The 17,500-nt window shown below is 49.2% G+C and overlaps 2 protein-coding genes across 8 annotated transcripts in view; both read left to right on the plus strand.

Moving 5' to 3' along the window:
• The window catches only part of selenbp1 (selenium binding protein 1), a 9,529-nt gene extending 7,821 nt beyond the window's left edge, over positions 1–1,708 (plus strand). For 3 of the 4 annotated variants that reach the window (XM_086312700.1, XM_086312702.1, XM_086312703.1), the window contains 5 exons: positions 35–113; positions 185–306; positions 391–483; positions 699–817; positions 936–1,708. In XM_086312700.1, the coding sequence (XP_086168826.1) occupies positions 35–113; positions 185–306; positions 391–483; positions 699–817; positions 936–1,098 (576 nt within the window). In that variant the 3' untranslated portion in view covers positions 1,099–1,708. The remainder of the gene's footprint in view (positions 1–34; positions 114–184; positions 307–390; positions 484–698; positions 818–935) is intronic. The other variant, XM_086312701.1, reaches the window with a different exon arrangement.
• A 4,069-nt stretch (positions 1,709–5,777) lies between these two features.
• Positions 5,778–16,673, plus strand: pi4kb (phosphatidylinositol 4-kinase, catalytic, beta). 4 transcript variants are annotated; one of them, XM_086312707.1, is made up of 13 exons: positions 5,778–5,936; positions 7,191–7,809; positions 10,253–10,618; positions 11,589–11,633; positions 12,685–12,912; positions 13,037–13,264; positions 14,579–14,688; positions 14,802–14,906; positions 14,994–15,117; positions 15,222–15,487; positions 15,562–15,694; positions 15,819–15,939; positions 16,012–16,673. In XM_086312707.1, the coding sequence occupies exons 2-13, from the start codon at positions 7,219–7,221 to the stop codon at positions 16,191–16,193; spliced, it is 2,499 nt and encodes an 832-aa protein (XP_086168833.1). In that variant the 5' UTR covers positions 5,778–5,936; positions 7,191–7,218; the 3' UTR covers positions 16,194–16,673. The 4 variants fall into 4 exon arrangements, with proteins under 4 accessions (XP_086168833.1, XP_086168830.1, XP_086168834.1 ...); XM_086312704.1 differs by having other exon boundaries at positions 15,819–16,673; XM_086312708.1 differs by lacking the exon at positions 11,589–11,633.
• The last annotated feature ends 827 nt before the right edge of the window (positions 16,674–17,500 follow it).

The following is a 17,500-nucleotide window of genomic DNA, read 5'->3' on the forward strand; positions in this document are numbered from 1 at the left end:
GCATGCTGAAGCTAACATGCTTTCTGTGTCTCAGGAGGGGGACTGGGCCGCAGAGAAGGTCATCAGCATTCCTAGTAAGAAGGTGGAGGGATGGATGTTGCCCGAGATGCCAGGTGAGTGCAGTCATTTCCCTTTGATTGCAGTCTTTCACCTGTCTGACCACATCACCTGTCTGTCTGCGCAGGTCTCATCACAGACATCCTGATCTCACTGGATGACCGTTATCTGTACTTCAGTAACTGGCTGCATGGTGACATCAGACAATATGACATCACAGACCGCAGAAACCCACGGCTCGTCGGCCAGGTGTGGTTTTATCACCCTGTCGGGTGATGTCACTGAATATGTGGATCGTTAGCACAAGACCGCTTATCTGTCTGTCTCTTCCAGGTGTTCTTGGGAGGAAGCATTGTCAGGGACGGACCCATCAGAGTCCTGGAGGACCCAGAGAACCAGGAGCAGCCCCGCCCCTGCATCATAAAGGTATCACAAAGCAGAGAGGCAGGAAGCAGCACACCTGTCGCTCTGTAGAAGAACCGGTGTCTTCTTAGCCCCTGATAGAGTAACCATGGTTACACGATAACCCCAGGAGGGGGTACAGGTGTAGACTGCACCTGCAGAGACATAAATGGATTTAAATGTTCCTCATGCTGTACATCCGTCCCAACTGTTCTGTGTCTCACCTGTGTCCATCTCAGGGGAAGCGTATCGCTGGAAGTCCTCAGATGCTGCAGCTCAGTCTGGACGGGCGGCGCCTCTACATGACCACGTCTCTGTACAGCGGCTGGGACAAACAGTTTTACCCCGACATGATCAGGTGCGATCCTTGACCCCACAGGGGTTCCACCTCAGTCCACCTGGACCTATTTCATGACTCACAGGATGCTGCTGTGGTGCTCATGTGTGCACATGCTTATTACTGTGTCTGTGCTCAGGGAGGGATCAGTGATGATGCAGATCAATGTGGACACTGTGGATGGCGGTCTGGCCCTGAATGAGGACTTCCTGGTGGATTTTGGTAAAGAGCCCGACGGTCCGGTTCTGGCCCACGAGCTGCGGTACCCCGGCGGAGACTGTACCTCCGACATCTGGCTGTGAAGCCATGATCATCCTGAGCCTCAGAGTCCAAACACATTTGAGAACAGCTCAGGCAGGAGTCTGATCTCCATGTAACTTCTGGTGTCACCATCACGCATTAGAATAACTTTGTTGTCCATCACATCGGCCGCAGGAAAAAAAACATAAAGTGCAGCAGAGATCAGCACACACACATAAAGATAATCAATAACAGAATCAGATATAATCGGTGTTTCTGTACCAGAATCCATGAGGAGGAATTGAGCCTCAGCAGATGTGTCCATGTTTTGTTCATTATTCCAAAGCTTCCTCACTGAGTCTCCATCCAGCCTGGGAAGAGCAGGTTAAAGGGCCATTACGCTTTATTCCACACTGCCATGTGTTTCAGGTCAACTTTGAACTTCCAAATTCAGGTGAAGCGGATCACAGCAGCTTGTTTTTGTAATGCTCCTTTCAGCCACTAGAGGTTCCACTACCAGGTTAAACTCACCTGCTCTTCTCCTGTCTGAGAGAAAATTCAACTCAGTAAACAAAAATCAGATCAAAGGCTTTTCTTGTTGAATCAATGACGTCTGTAAAATGTTCTTTAATGTTCACACGCCAGCTGAAATTAAAACTTTATCACAAAGATGCTGCGGCTTGTTTTTCTGTCTCAGCTTTGCTTTGCTGTTTGCAGATTATCTGTCTGTCAATTGATCGTCTCATCTGAGCACCAGCAGCTGCTGTAAACTTTTAGTTTCTCCTCTCTGTGATAAACTGCTGATAAATATGAGAGCTGACACTCTGATCACCTGTGAGACGCCAGAACACTCGGTGAAATAGATTGATTGTACACCCTATGGCCAGTGGGGGGCGCTGGTAGGGCCAACTGGACCTCAGCACCACTGTAACCTTTAAGCACTCCTTTGCACGCACACACACACACAGCAGTGTACGGGTTTAACTTCACTGCAGTGAATGGCTGAGTGCAAAACGAGTTCACCTGAGAATCTTCAGGTGAGCCTGAGGAGCTGAGGACTGGAAGAAGAGACGGGGACTGCGAAACATCGAGGCTCACACCTTTTCATCTGAGCGGAGATGAAACAGCTTTGTGCTGCTGTGTGATGTTCATGAAAACATTTGAAGCTCTCTGAATAATAATTTAAAAATTTTTTTTTTTCTGCCTGTCCCGTTTGGCTCTTTTGCATCAGAATTGTTGTCTAAAGGCAAAGAAAGATGCCCAACGGATTTACTTTACCAAACTGACCATCCCAGCCTTGCCGTAATGGTCCATTTGATTCACCTTTTATTGTTTATTTTATTTTCACTTGCTGAATACGGGACAGACTTGACTGGGGGAAAGAAGGGGAGAAAGAAAGAGGGAAAGAGAAACAGCTGAGAAGAGGGACGGGGGAGAAGGACAAAAGACAAAAACCAACAGAATGAGCAGAAAAAAAAAATGCATATATCGATCACCTGGATCACCTGCTGAGAAAGAAAAAAGAAAACAAGCAGAAGAGAACAAGAGTAATAGAATAAACAACATCACAATGATATATGGGAATATGACAGTAAATACTAAATATTAAACATTATTGTGCAGCACGTAAGATCAACAGAACACAGTGTGCTTTGAGGTAGGAGCCAAAAAGGGTGTGTGTGATCACCCGTGTGTACACCTGTGAGCATGGACGCGCTTGTTTTTTTAAAAGGTTCCTTCATGTAATAATCTGCTAGAGGGTGTGGGGGGGCCACAGCCCCGTCCTCCAGGGCATGAAGCAGGTATGGAGGAGATCAAAACTCCAGACATCCAGAGGCCCCCAGAACACAAGAGACCAAGGAAGACCAACAGAGGGGCAGCCGCGCCACTGTCCCAGAAAGAGCTGAGGAGAGTCCCAGATGAGGGCTCACTCAGCAGCCGCCAAGGAGTGAGCCGGTGTGTACCTGGACGCCCATCCCCGGACACAAAGAACCACCAACGCACCGATGTCTGAGGGGGTCCGCCACTGGCAGGGGAAGTGGTGGTAGGGGGAGATAGGCCTCCAAACCTTGGAGGGCCTGAGATGTCCCCAGAGAGGTGGCGCCTGACACCCAACCTGACATATAGACACAGACATACAGGCACACACAGACACAAACATCCATTCCCACCCTCATGCTCTCATATGCACTCACTCCACACTCAACCAACGTGGAGACAGACATAAAGAGACGCTGTACACACGATCACACTCCCCAAGCGTACTCTACGAACCGGGTCTAGGTACCCTTGCCCCTGGAGGGGGGAACTGCACCCAGACCCAGGTGGTGTTTAAATTTTTTAACAGAGCGGAGGAGGCGGAGTCTTTGACGTCAGTTACGTGTTGAAACAGGGGCAATTCTAGGATCAGAGCTTTGGGGGTGCTGAGCACCCAGAGAGCTGCCCAGCCAGGCAAGATAAACCCCGTCTCTGTCAGTCCCTGCATCCTTAAACGTTGTCCCGAGTTCTCTCTGAATGTCTCCTTGGTGCATTTAAACCCCTGCTCCTCCCTGTCCTCATCGTCTGTTGTCTTCGTCTCCATTATCAGTCATCATAATTTTACCATCTCTGTGCAAGTCTGCAAATTTCTTTATTAAATCATAAGATTCTTAAATTCATCAAGTCTCTCTGTGCCTGGGTCCGAGTCACAAAACATGACATCACTGTTTTGCACATTTGAACACAATTTAATCCCACATTTGTGAAAGAAAAGAAAAACACTTTTTTGAAAAGTCTGTAACAAAACCATCAAATCTGATAAAGGTTATTTAAATGCTGCTAAAGAAGAATGGATTGGAATAGAAAAATATATATGCTAACCTTAATTACTGGGAGAATAATGAATGATGCTCATAGTGACTAAGAAGTAAACTGAGTGCATTTTTTGGACAGAGATTCACTTTTAAAGTGTGTGTGTAATATAATACAGACACATAAAAAACACTCCCAAAACAGAATAAATTATTACAAAATATTAATAAAAACTATAAAAATGGAGGCAACTTTGCCTGTGGTAGAATGTATACAATGTATGAAAAAATCTTTACTGCAGATACTAATTTTACTAATTTAATAATAATAATTTTGTGTTGTAAGATTTATGACTTTCATGCTTTCATGGTGGTGCTTGGGACAGCTTGACCTTTTATCAGGTGGTCCACACTGTAACAAGTGTGAGGAAACACTGATAAGTGTCTGTGTGCTTTTGGAAAACATTTAAAGCTGCTGTACAGAATCTTTGAAACAAGCTTAAAACATTTTTAGAAACAGAGCATCTGCTTCTCTTTACAGCTCCTCGCTCCACCAGGGCTGTTTGGCTCTTTCTGATAGTGAACACATGTGATGCACGTACTGCGGCAGTCATGCAGACAACTGGACGGTCCAAAGGTTGGCCAACCTGTTACTGGCTGAGGTTTTAGTAGAGCTGTGGCTGAACCACATACAAATATATCATGAATTTCAATCTCCCCGATCAATGATAATGTTATGTTGGGATGTTGTTAAAGAGGCTCAAAGTGTTTCAGCCCAGTTTGTTTAGCAGATTCTGTTTAGTAGCTTTAATACAGGGAGGACACAACTTCCAGACTGTGAGTAAAATCAGGTTTTTCTCTTTGTCAGTTTCACAGTTTCTGCCTGTCACTGCTCCCTGTCTGTTTGCTTACCTGGTTCTTCCTGACCTTGTACTTTCTCCTCACGTTCCCTCTTTGGACTGACAATCGAACACAAATAGATTCAATTAGATGAAAAATTACATTAATATGAAAAAAATACTTTTAAGATCACTAATGAAAAAGTCCTCTCTCAGTGTACTTTAAACCAAAAGGCAAATAACCAAACCACACGAACATCTAATAAAAGATATAAATATTGAAACACTGATCCAACATTATTCTTGATTGAGGGATCATTTGATTTTACACTTTTATCTGAATGTGGCTCTTTTTTTTGAAAAAAGACTTCCTTATATCCATTATGAACCTGGCTGTCTGCACACACACACACACACACACACACACACACACACACACACACACAACAGGAGTTATAAGGTTAATGGGCATCCAGTCAGTTAGTATCCATTTCAAACAGGACAGTGGTAACAACAGCAGGCTGCAGACAATTTTAAGTTTTAGGTTTTAAACAGGCTGTATACATTTCAATGGGAGCAACAGGACGGTCAAATGTTGCTGATTTTACTACAGAGCAGGACGGATTGTAGGGCAGCAAACATCGCCGAAAAACACATTTCCAACACTGCAGGTTACCTGGTGTAATGTTTTTCAGCTAAAAAGAAACATGTTCTGACTCCTACCAACTATATAAAGAGTAACTGAAGGTTAAATGCAGCTAATATGTCCTGTTTTAAGCCAGGCACTTACGCCTCCGCTCCGCTGCGTCTCAGCCACCATCGCTCTGGCAGCAACGGCGCTAGAGCCAGAGCAGGGGAGAGCTGGAACAAACCATTTTATCTATATTTTTGTTGTTAAAATGTAACGTCTCAAACAAGTACAGTACTGTATGCTTTTTATATTTTTAGTAGTGTGTCACACAAACAGCAAATATTGTCAAAAAAAAAAGAAATCTTTGGGGGTGCTTTGATTCATTTTGGGGGTGCTTAAGCACCCCCAAAAATGGGCTAAAATCGGCCCTGTGTTGAAATGACCCTGCTGGGGGGATTTCTGTGATGGTTTGAGGCGCTGCAATGGCCGTTCACCGCCTCAGGGGGCGCTGCTCAGACACGGTGAGAGAACCGAGGAGCGCAGAGGAAGAAGAGAAGCAGCGGCTGAGACGATGGCCGGACTCTATCAATGGACCCGAGCTGGACTTAAAACATAATTTCACGCGCACTGAGCATCACCAGGTAAGAAGAGCTTACCTGGGAACACCTGGACATGTTAGCACACCGGCTGGGCTCACCTGTCCCCGCACCGCTACTAATGTTAGCTTAGCACGGAGCTTTAAAAGGGGACTGCGCGCAGGCAGCAACAGTTGGCCTGCTAATGCTAAGCTAAGCTAGGCTAATAGGCTGCAGCTAATAGAGCCGCTCGGTCAGCTGACTAACGGCCTGGTGACGGTCAGCTGACTAGAGGACCAAAGCAAATATGGGGAACAGCGGCCTCAGAGCTAGAATAGGGTCACTGGGACAGCTGACGGTCAGCCATCAAATGGCCTGTTAGTTTAATGCCAGGCTAACAGCTGATTTCTGGTCCCGATGACCTCTGACCCCGGGAGGTCACGCCTGTACAGCTCAAGTGGTCTGAGGTGGGGCTACAAAGATAAACGTGTGGGTGTTTTGAAGGTGTCTCACCTGACTTGAAACCAGTTCAACGCACTCAGGTTGCCCCTATCAGGCCCCTGACGTCATCAGTCACAGGGGCGTGGTTATCAAACTGAGCGGACAGGGGTTGTCAAACTTACAACACACACACTTGTCCTGGTGACTCACTCCGCTTTTTTATTATTTCTTCTCTGTAAATCACCTGTTAATGATTGATCACGTGCAGACTTCGCCCCTCATGTGAATGCCTGGCCAGATTTATTGATGATGTGAGGAGCGCACCTCCCAGGGATCAGGGACACAAACCACACCCACCCCAGCATCACACCTGCTGTGTGACTGAGCTTGTTTTATAGAGGGCAGTCTCTCTGATCAATAACTGATTATTTGATATGGCTGAAGCTCAGAGACTTGCTCAGGTGCGCTCTCACCTGTAACTGTTTCAGACAGTCTCTCTCCTCGGCTGTGACGTGAGCGAGTTGCACGCTTCCTGTGGTCGGCGAGTGTAGACGTAGACAGAAAATAGTTCCTCCTGCTCAGAGGAAGGTTTGTTATGTCTTTGTTGAGCAGCAGAGCAGTGATTGATTGATCCTGATTGGGATCTGTTTTACTCTGACGCTGAAAAGCAAAGATCTGCAAATTAGCACTTCCTGTTTCGTAATGCATGATCGATCAGCAGATTGATCAGTTGATGATGTTGTCTGATGGTTGTGAACATGCCGTCATTCCTGTGACCGGTGCCTAGCTCGCCACACAACCCCCCCTCGCCGCTGACTCATTGACCAATCAGCTAAACTGACAACACACAGCCTGACCTTTGACCTCTCTGTCTTTCAGTGCCAGAGGGTGGAGCTAACTGGCAGCCATGATGGAGGATGCTGAGCTGGATCTTTCCCCCGCCCACTCGGATCAGAACAGCCCCTCGCCCTCCATCTCCTCCTCGCCCTCGCTGTCTCTTCCCTCCACGCCGTCCTCTTCCTGCGGCCCCCCACAGGCTACTACCCCTCCCCTGGGCGTGATCAACGAGGGAGTGGCTGAGCTCAGCCTGGTGATTGATGCCGAGGTAGCCCAGCGGGCGTGTCAGGAAGTGCTGCAGAAGGTGAAGCTGCGTCAGGTGGATTCCGACAGCACCTTATCACAGAGCGAGGAGGGACCAGATGCGCCGCCGTCCGACCCAGAGGGCCCGGCGCCAGGCTCAGTCAAGAGCGCGCGGCGGCGGCAGAGACACAACCCCTCCAAACAGTCGTGGCTGCTGCGCCTGTTCGAGTCCAAGCTGTTTGACGTCTCCATGGCGATCTCCTACCTGCACAACTCTAAGGAGCCTGGCGTGCAGGCCTACATCGGTAACCGCCTGTTCAGCTTCCCGCACGAGGAGGTCGACTTCTACCTGCCGCAGCTGCTCAACATGTACATCCACATGGACGAGGACGTCGGTGACGCCATCAAACCCTATGTGGTGGGTGTGGCCAGGCGTTACGGGGCGTTTGTTGGTGGATGGTAACGGTGTCGTTTGGTTTCTAAGCTTCTCTGAGCGTCTCCTACTGAGTCAGGTGACCACCAGGTGGGGTGTAGCGTTAACCAAATCTTGTCCTAAACTCAGAGCTGCCAGTGCTCCGAGTGCAGTGAGCGTCGAAACTGCGGGACAGACTGAGTGCTGTACCTTAGATTACCGTACCTTAGATTACCGTACCTTAGATTACTGTACCTTAGATTACTGTACCTTAGATTACCGTACATTTGATTACTGTACCCCTTGGGGCGATCGTGGCTCAAGAGTTGGGAGTTCGTCTTGTAATCGGAAGGTTGCCGGTTCGAGCCCTGGCTTGGACAGTCTCGGTCGTTGTGTCCTTGGGAAAGACACTTCACCCGTTGCCTACTGGTGGTGGTCAGAGGGCCCGGTGGCGCCAGTGTCCGGCAGCCTCGCCTCTGTCAGTGCGCCCCAGGGCGGCTGTGGCTACAATGTAGCTGCCATCACCAGTGTGTGGATGTGTGTGTGAATGGGTGGATGACTGGATATGTAAAGCGCTTTGGGGTCCTTAGGGACTAGAAAAGCGCTATATAAATACAGGCCATTTACCATTTACCATTTAGATTACTGTACCTTAGATTACCGTACATCAGATTACTGTACTTTAGATTACTGTACCTTAGATTACTGTACATTAGATTACCGTACATTAGATTACTGTACCTTAGATTACTGTACATTAGATTACCGTACATTAGATTACTGTACCTTAGATTACCGTACATTAGATTACTGTACATTAGATTACTGTACCTTAGATTACCGTACCTTTGATTACTGTACATTTGATTACTGTACCTTAGATTACCGTACCTTAGATTACCGTACATTTGATTACTGTACCCCTTGGGGCGATCGTGGCTCAAGAGTTGGGAGTTCGTCTTGTAATCGGAAGGTTGCCGGTTCGAGCCCTGGCTTGGACAGTCTCGGTCGTTGTGTCCTTGGGAAAGACACTTCACCCGTTGCCTACTGGTGGTGGTCAGAGGGCCCGGTGGTGCCAGTGTCCGGCAGCCTCGCCTCTGTCAGTGCGCCCCAGGGCGGCTGTGGCTACAATGTAGCTGCCATCACCAGTGTGTGGATGTGTGTGTGAATGGGTGGATGACTGGATATGTAAAGCGCTTTGGGGTCCTTAGGGACTAGAAAAGCGCTATATAAATACAGGCCATTTACCATTTACCATTTAGATTACTGTACCTTAGATTACCGTACATTAGATTACCGTACATCAGATTACTGTACTTTAGATTACTGTACCTTAGATTACTGTACATTAGATTACCGTACATTAGATTACTGTACCTTAGATTACTGTACATTAGATTACCGTACATTAGATTACTGTACCTTAGATTACCGTACCTTAGATTACCGTACATTAGATTACTGTACATTAGATTACCGTACCTTAGATTACCGTACCTTTGATTACTGTACATTTGATTACCGTACCTTAGATTACCGTACCTTAGATTACCGTACCTTAGATTACCGTACATTAGATTACTGTACCTTAGATTACTGTACCTTAGATTACCGTACATTAGATTATTGTACCTTAGATTACCGTACATTTGATTACCGTACATTAGATTACCGTACATTAGATTACCGTACTTTAGATTACCGTACATTTGATTACCGTACCTTAGATTACCGTACCTTAGATTACCGTACCTTAGATTACTGTACATTAGATTACTGTACATTCGATTACTGTACCTTAGATTACCGTACCTTAGATTACTGTACCTTAGATTACTGTACATTCGATTACTGTACATTCGATTACCGTACCTTAGATTACCGTACCTTAGATTACCGTACATTAGATTACCGTACCTTAGATTACTGTACCTTAGATTACTGTACCTTAGATTACCGTACATTAGATTACCGTACATTAGATTACTGTACCTTAGATTACTGTACATTAGGGTTACGTGAGATGACTTGTTTTCGTGTCAGTTCTGGTAGACCTGAGGCGCCCCACAGCATGGAGGCGTTCAGCCTCTGCGCCGATGGCCAGGTGACGCTCTGACTGTGGACCAGAACCTGAACGGCACCTGTACCTCACGTTACTGATCACTCACGTTATCAATGCTGTCGATAGATTCTGTATTCCTGCATGGAGGAAACCACGCAGCGTGTTCAGACCAAACATGGCATTTCACCCGTGGAAGGAGGCGGGACCATGTCCATGAAGGCAGGAAATTGTTAAAGTGCTACCCAATCGTTACCCAATCTAGGCAGACAGACCAGAAAAGTAAATCTTTAAATCTGAACTCCGAGGTGAAACTTGCCGTTTTGTCTGAACACGCAATCAGAGCAGGGGTTAAAGGTCGATCAGCTGACTGCTTCCTGTGTCCTGCAGGTGCATCGTTGCAGGCAGAGCATCTCCTTCAGCCTGCAGTGTGCCTGGTTGCTCGGCGCTTACTCGTCCGACATGCACATTTCCACGCAGCGCCACTCCCGGGGAACCAAGCTGAGGAAGCTCATCCTGTCCGACGAACTGAAGCCCGCCGGGCCACGGGTCCGCAGGGACCCCCTCGCCCTGACGCCGTTCTGTCCCGCGGCGCCGCCCACCGTCAGCCCCGGGCCCCTGGGAGGAGATCACAGCCTATCGCCCACAAAGAGGACGCATCAACGCTCCAAGTCGGACGCCACGGTCAGCATCAGCCTGAGCAGCAACCTGAAGAGGACGGCGAGCAATCCGAAGGTGGAAACCAGCCAAGACGAGGTAACAGCCCGCCCTTGGAGGGTGCAGTTAACCCACCAAGGGAGTTTTCCCAGAACACCCTGGCTGCCGATCACTCGCCGCAGCTGGTGGTTCTTTATCTATCAACCGGCTTTTACCGGGTTTTTGATCAGGTTTTGAAGTGAAACGAGTCAGGTGATCGTGCCCTGTGGGAGGTATCTGCAGGTCAGAGTTCATTTGTTCAAACAAATTTCAGCTCTTAACCTCCTATGACCCAAAGTCTCTCATGGCGTGCATTTTTAATCCCTCTTTGCTATTTGAGCTGATTGGGACCCGACAAATGTAGAAACAAAGAATGATCTTTTTACCCTCCGAGAGCAAAATGTAGCATTGTGGTCTAGACAACCCAAAATGTCCACAGATGTGGACCCAGGTCCTAGGAGGTTTCAACAAACAGGAAGCACTCCATCACTGGCCAATCAATGAGCAGATTAGAGACCGGGGCTCCATGTGGCCGAGGACCTGGAGCCAATCGATGTGAAACATCTGGAATCATCCAAACAAACAAACATCCGATCAGTTCAATTCAGCTTTATTTATATAAGAACAGAACCACAGACGCCTCGCAGTGCTTTGTGATGACAAGGATGATGAGGGAGGTTACTCCGTGGAAACATGGCAGCCTGCAGTGTGTCTGCACATGGTGAACATTCAGTTTAAGAGATGAGGTGACGCACCAGGGCGACTCAGGGTGCGGTCTGTTAGACACCAGCGGCGGTACGGATGCTGTCTCCGCCCACTTTTACTGTAACGGTGAGGCAGCCACAGGCGTTTAACACCAGCTGAGCTCAGGTTGTAGCTCGTGCGTGTAAAGTGATAAAGGCTCGTCACGGGCCCAGGCAGCGCCGATTTCTGAACGCATCAGGCCGCTGAAGGTTAAACCTCCAGGACAGGTGAGCTTAGAGCGAGCACACCTGTACATGACTCTGACCTCCCGTCCTCTGACCCTCAGGACTGCAGCTCCAGCTCCGACAGTCTGGAGTTCGATTCCCGTCCCGTAAGTTCAGCTGCTTCCTGTTCTGAGCTCCAGGTGCATTGTGGGAAATGAAGTGTGTGGGCTCCTATTCTGGTTCTGGTTCAGTCACAGACGTGTGCTCAAGCAATGACACGTGAGCGTCACGTCTGCGGACTCGGGCTGTACTCCAATCGGGATCTGATCGTCCTCGTGATTCCATCGTTTGTGTGTCAGGTTTGTCTCCACTCACTGCCAGTACTCGGATACACTGATACTTGGATACAGAAAAGGTTTGCTCACAGATGTGAACAGTCTGAGACTTTTGTGAAACTTTGATGTTAACGGAGAGACAGAACGTAAAAGCACGCATCCGTCCTCGGTGGAGAACGCCTTGGTCAGCTGGCTCATATCTCCGGAGGATTCTGGGCTCCTCTCTGCAGAAACTCTGTAGGAGCTTCAGCTCCCTCTACAGAGTTCCTGCAGGGCGGAGGTTGGCAGCTCGGACTCCGCGTGACCCTGATGTGCTTCTTTCTTAGCCCCTGCTTTGTTTTGGGACCTTTCTTCAGCCGTGCTCAGGTTTTCCCGTGTGTGGTCCCATCTGTCGGCTCAGATTTTCCCCTGCCGTGCCTGACGGTGGGGTCGGTCTTTACTGGGTCATGCTCTTTGGGTTTGGGTTTAGAAGCTTTCAGCTGCCTTCAGATCATTGACAGGCTCCTCCCACCGATGGTCTCGTGTCCCCTTCAGGCTGCGATCATGTGACCCACTGTGATCTGTGGGAGGCGGGCTGGTTATAAGGATCAGTTTGTAACTTTTGTGTTTTTCTGGGTTTTGTTGGTCAATTTTGTGTCTCCGTTAAAACAAAAGTGCCCTAAAAACGAGACTGTTCACTTCAGCGAGCAGACTGAACACTTGAGGCGGGGTCAGGTGATTGTGACCTCGGCCTTCATGTTTGAGCTCGCTCGCTTTATCTGAACCTGACACACAAACATCAAACCTTCACCTCTCTCTCTCTCGCTCTGAGTTGGTCTGCTGTGACAGGCAGAGCCGTAAGCCCCTCCCCCTCGCCCTCTGACTGTGTGTGTCTTGCCTGCAGCCGGTGCGCCTGGCCCCTCAGAGGGAGTTCATCAAGTCTCTGATGGGCATCGGGAAGCGTCTCGCCACGCTGCCCACCAAAGAGCAGAAGACGCAGCGTTTGATCTCCGAGCTGTCGCTGCTCAACCACAAGCTGCCGGCCCGCGTATGGCTGCCGACCTCCGCCTTCGACCACCACGTGGTGCGAGTGCCGCACACTCAGGCCGTGGTGCTCAACTCTAAAGACAAGGTGAGAGTTCACAGCGCCGCCCGCGGAAGGCTGACCGCCGGCGGCAGCCCAGGTGAAACGCCTGTCAGATAACGTCCTGTTACCCATGACCTCATCAGTCATGTGACCTATATCCTCCCCTCAGGCGCCGTACCTGATCTATGTGGAGGTTCTGGAGTGTGAGAACTTTGAGACGTCCAGCGTTCCCATTCGGATCCCAGAGAACCGGATCAGGAGCACGCGTTCTGTGGAGAACCTGCCAGACTGCGGCATGACGCCGGAACAGCGAGCCGGCAGCTTCTCGGTCGTTCCGAACTATGACAACGACGACGAGGCGTGGTCCGTGGACGACATCGGAGAGCTGCAGGTGGAGGTGAGCATGTGATGTCATAGCCCGGTAGTGAGGTGGTTCCAGAACATGCTGCGACGCAGACGGAGGTGAGGTCTGTGTGATGGCACCGTTACCTGTTATTTGACCTTTGACCTCAGACGCTGTCATGTCACAGCTTCATTAATGATCAGTGAAAAACACGAGTCAGAGCACGCTGCTGCACGCCACACACAACGGTAATAAAGATGGCCGTCACCTTTCTGGGGCGGCATGCGGAAGCTCTCGCCGTCGTCTTGTTCAGCCGCAGCTCTTTCTCTGACACTGTTAGGAATCTGGGTGTGCTACTTGACAGCTCATTTAAACTTGATAAACAAGTGTCTGCTGTCGTCAGATCCAGTTTTTACCAACTTCGCCTTATTTCTAAGGCCAAACACTACATCCCGCACAATGACCTGGAAAAGCTCATCCATGCCTTTGTAACGTCAAGGCTAGATTATTGTAATTCACTTTATTGTGGTCTCCACTCTACCCTTCTACATAGATTACAGACAGTCCAGAATGCCGCTGCACGCATTCTAACTAAAACTAAGAAGTTTGCTCACATCACTCCCGTCCTTGCTGATCTGCACTGGTTGCCTGTGAAATTTCGTATTCAATTTAAAATTCTGTTGCTTACTTTTAAAATTACTAATAACACAGGACCAAGCTATCTTAAGGAACTCTTAAACTCATATGCTCCTGCGAGGGCTTCAAGATCCTCCTCACAGTCATTGTTGGTTCAGCCCAGATCTCGTTTGAAGTCTAGAGGTGATCGAGCGTTTGCTCTAGCTGCACCTGAGCTGTGGAACAATCTCCCGATTGGCATCCGGGCGTCTGATTCTATTCAATCTTTTAAATCACGGCTTAAAACATATCTGTTTGAACTTGCTTTTTCTACCAGTTAAATCCTGGCCTTGTTTGCAGTGAGTTATTCTATTAATTTTTCTGTTTGTCTTGCGTTGTCTATGTTCTCTATCACTGTGTTTGATGGTACAGCTTTACTTTGCTATAGCTGTGTGCTATAGTTTACTCTTATTAGTGGTTTTTACCTGTGAACATAATTCCACACTTATGACTCTGATGTTATAGTGTTAATTGTTTTATTCTTTTATTCTTTTATGTAAAGCACTTTGGCATGCCCTTGGCTTTTAAATGTGCTCTATAAATAAAGATTGTTGTTGTTGTTGTTGTTGATCCCAGTACTCGAAGGTTAGCAGCTCAGTCTGCAGAGCAGTTTCCTCGTGGAGACACTGACCACTCCTCCTTCTGTCCCCCCCCCCACCCACACACCCACTCTTCATGCTCCTCCCCCTGCAGCTCCCGGAGACTCACACCAACAGCTGTGATAACATCAGCCAGTTCTCGGTGGACAGCATCACCAGCCTGGAGAGCAAAGAGCCCGTGTTCATCGCCGCCGGAGACATCAGGTCAGAGTACACACGGTACTCACACGTACAGAAATATGTTTCCCTCAGTTTACCTGACTCAGACGCAGCGCACCGAGTTAGTACAGCTGCAGGAATGATGCTGTGTGTTTCAGGCGGCGTCTCTCAGAGCAGCTCGCCCAGGCCCCCACCACCTTCAAACGGGACCCTGAGGACCCGTCGGCGGTGGCGTTGAAGGAGCCGTGGGAGGAGAAAGTCAGGTGGGTGCGTCCTAAGGTTTACTGAGCGCGTGCAGTGTGCTCTGGAGATGGTGTTGGTGACGATGACTCCCCGTGCGTCTCCTACAGGAGGATCAGGGAGGGCTCTCCGTACGGACACCTGCCCACCTGGAGGCTCCTGTCTGTCATTGTAAAGTGTGGAGACGACCTGCGGCAGGAGCTGCTCGCTTTCCAGGTGCTGCGGCAGCTGCAGGTAACACCACCTCATCACACGACCTCACACCTGTCCCTCCACCCTTCTTCTTCTCATCATCTCCTCTCTGTGTCATGTGACGGCGCCGCGGACGGCGCGTGCAGTCGATCTGGGAGCAGGAGCGCGTGCCGCTGTGGATCAAGCCGTATAAGATCCTGGTGCTGTCGGCGGACAGCGGCATGATCGAGCCCGTGGTGAACGCCGTGTCACTGCACCAGGTGAAGAAGCAGAGTCAGCTGTCGCTGCTCGACTACTTCCTGCAGGAGCACGGCGCGCCCACCACCGAGGCCTTTCTCACGGCGCAGAGGAACTTCGTGCAGAGCTGCGCCGGCTACAGCCTCATCTGCTACCTGCTGCAGGTCAAAGACAGGTGAGTCTGTGACATCTTCGCGCCTGTGTACGCTGTCCAAGCGCCGCGCTAAATGTGCTCCTCCCTTCTCACAGGCACAACGGGAACATCCTGCTGGACGCCGAAGGCCACATCATCCACATCGACTTCGGCTTCATCCTGTCCAGCTCGCCCAGAAACCTCGGCTTTGAGACGTCCGCCTTCAAGCTAACCGCGGAGTTTGTGGACGTGAGTACAGCCAGGGGGCGGGGCTTCCTGTTAGAGGAGGAGGGCTGAGGGAGGCTTCAGTGGGAGGTTTGAGCCCTTGGTGTGATATGTCAGGTTGTTTTTAACCCCGAGCCTCGTCTGTCAGGTGATGGGCGGGCCTGATGGCGACATGTTTAACTACTACAAGATGCTGATGCTCCAGGGCCTGATCGCAGCCAGGAAGCACATGGAGCGCGTGCTGCAGATTGTGGAGATCATGCAGCAAGGTGAGTTGCCACAGCTCCTCCTGGTGGCGGTTCCCTGCCCCACAGCACTAACTCCGCCCTCTGTGCCCCCAGGCTCCCAGCTGCCCTGCTTCCACGGCTCGAGCACCATGCGCGCCCTGAAGGAGCGCTTCCACATGAGCCTGACGGAGGAGCAGCTGCAGCTGCTCATCGATCAGCTGGTGGACGGCTCCATGAGGTCGCTCACCACCAAACTTTACGACGGCTTCCAGTACCTCACCAACGGCATCATGTGACCGCTGTACAGACTGAGGAGCTCTTACGGCTCCGCCCCCCTCCTTTATTTTATTCCAGGTTCTTTTTGTTGTCTCGTCTTCTCCAGGAGTTCAGCTTCCTCTTCGTCTCGTTATGTTTGTCCTCTTCGGTTTTCGTTTTTTTTTTCTCTTCCATATGTGGACTGATTGGTTGCTCCCGGGACTCTGAGCCAATGAGAGAGCAGCCCACTTTTAGTTGTGACCTGTGAACTGTGATCAGAGTGGCGCCGTTTCCTGTTTTACCTGTGACGGAGTTTCTTTGAGCCAATTAAAACCAGTCGCTGTTCACCTTTAGCTCCGCCTCCTCTGATCTGATCACATGGTTTCCTTTACTTTGTTTCTGCACACAGTGAGCTGACATCATCCTGTCATATTTCCTCCTACATCAGCTGCTACAGAGAGAGATTTTCAGATCAAAGCAGGAAGTTGTCTGGATTTTAGAAATAAAAGTTTCAGATTTTCTTTGAAGGTGTTTTATTTTTCTGACTCGTACACAAAGGTGGAGAACGTTTATTCAACAGAATCCACAGGTTTGATGCGTGACCTCCGCTGGTGTTCCTGTGGGAATCTACACAACTTCATCCACCCCCAGCAGGTTCTCGAGCTCAGAGTCGACCTGATGGGTCTGAGGTCTGATTTGATTTAAACTTCAGTTTTGGTCTTTAAGAGTCCGTAACGATCAGTGGTTGATTATTCTGACTGTAGAGCAACTGCAGAAATCTTTGATTAATAATTAGTGACCAATCTGTGTGTGTGTGAGAGAACGAACACTTGGACTGTGAGTGTAAAGTGTTTTGTAGCGTTCCACATTCACACAGGATGTGCAGCAGTGTTCAGTCAGAGCTCAGGTCGGTGAAAACTGCACGCACGCACGCACACACAGACACACACTCGGGATTTAATCTTTTTTGATCCACTTCAACTCTGAGTCTGAGTTGCCGTGGTAACAGATTCTGAACTCCTGCTGGCTACCAGGTGTTCTCTGACTCCTCCCCTCCTGCTGCACCTGAAACAGCTGACTGACTCAGTGATTGATTATCAGCTCAGATCGGTAGTCTCCATCTGTAATCTGATTACATTTAGGGCATCATCACTTTCAATCACTGCAGTCGGATCAGCGATCGTTGCTGCTCCCCGATCGCAGCTTTTCTGTGACAGGAACCTTCATCCGGTCCAACACAGCAGACCTGATCAATCTATCACAGATTCGCTCCGTCCTGTCGCGTCGATTTAAAATCAAATCAGCTTCACGGAGTCGACGTTTATCCTTCGGCGTTGACGAAGCTCAT

Source organism: Aulonocara sp. 'chitande type north' Nkhata Bay, linkage group LG11 (genome assembly GCF_057382095.1).
Source record: "Aulonocara sp. 'chitande type north' Nkhata Bay isolate Kocher_YH1m ecotype deep benthic linkage group LG11, A_spYH_male_GT1.1, whole genome shotgun sequence".
NCBI lineage: Eukaryota > Metazoa > Chordata > Actinopteri > Cichliformes > Cichlidae > Aulonocara > Aulonocara sp. 'chitande type north' Nkhata Bay.

Coding starts and splice junctions, on each gene's coding strand:
- pi4kb (XM_086312704.1), top strand. CDS start 7,219: ATGATGGAGGATGCTGAGCTGGATCTTTCCCCCGCCCACTCGGATCAG. Junction 13,265..14,578: donor TCGGAGAGCTGCAGGTGGAG/GTGAGCATGTGA, acceptor CTCCCCCTGCAG/CTCCCGGAGACTCACACCAA. Junction 14,689..14,801: donor ATCGCCGCCGGAGACATCAG/GTCAGAGTACAC, acceptor TGTGTGTTTCAG/GCGGCGTCTCTCAGAGCAGC.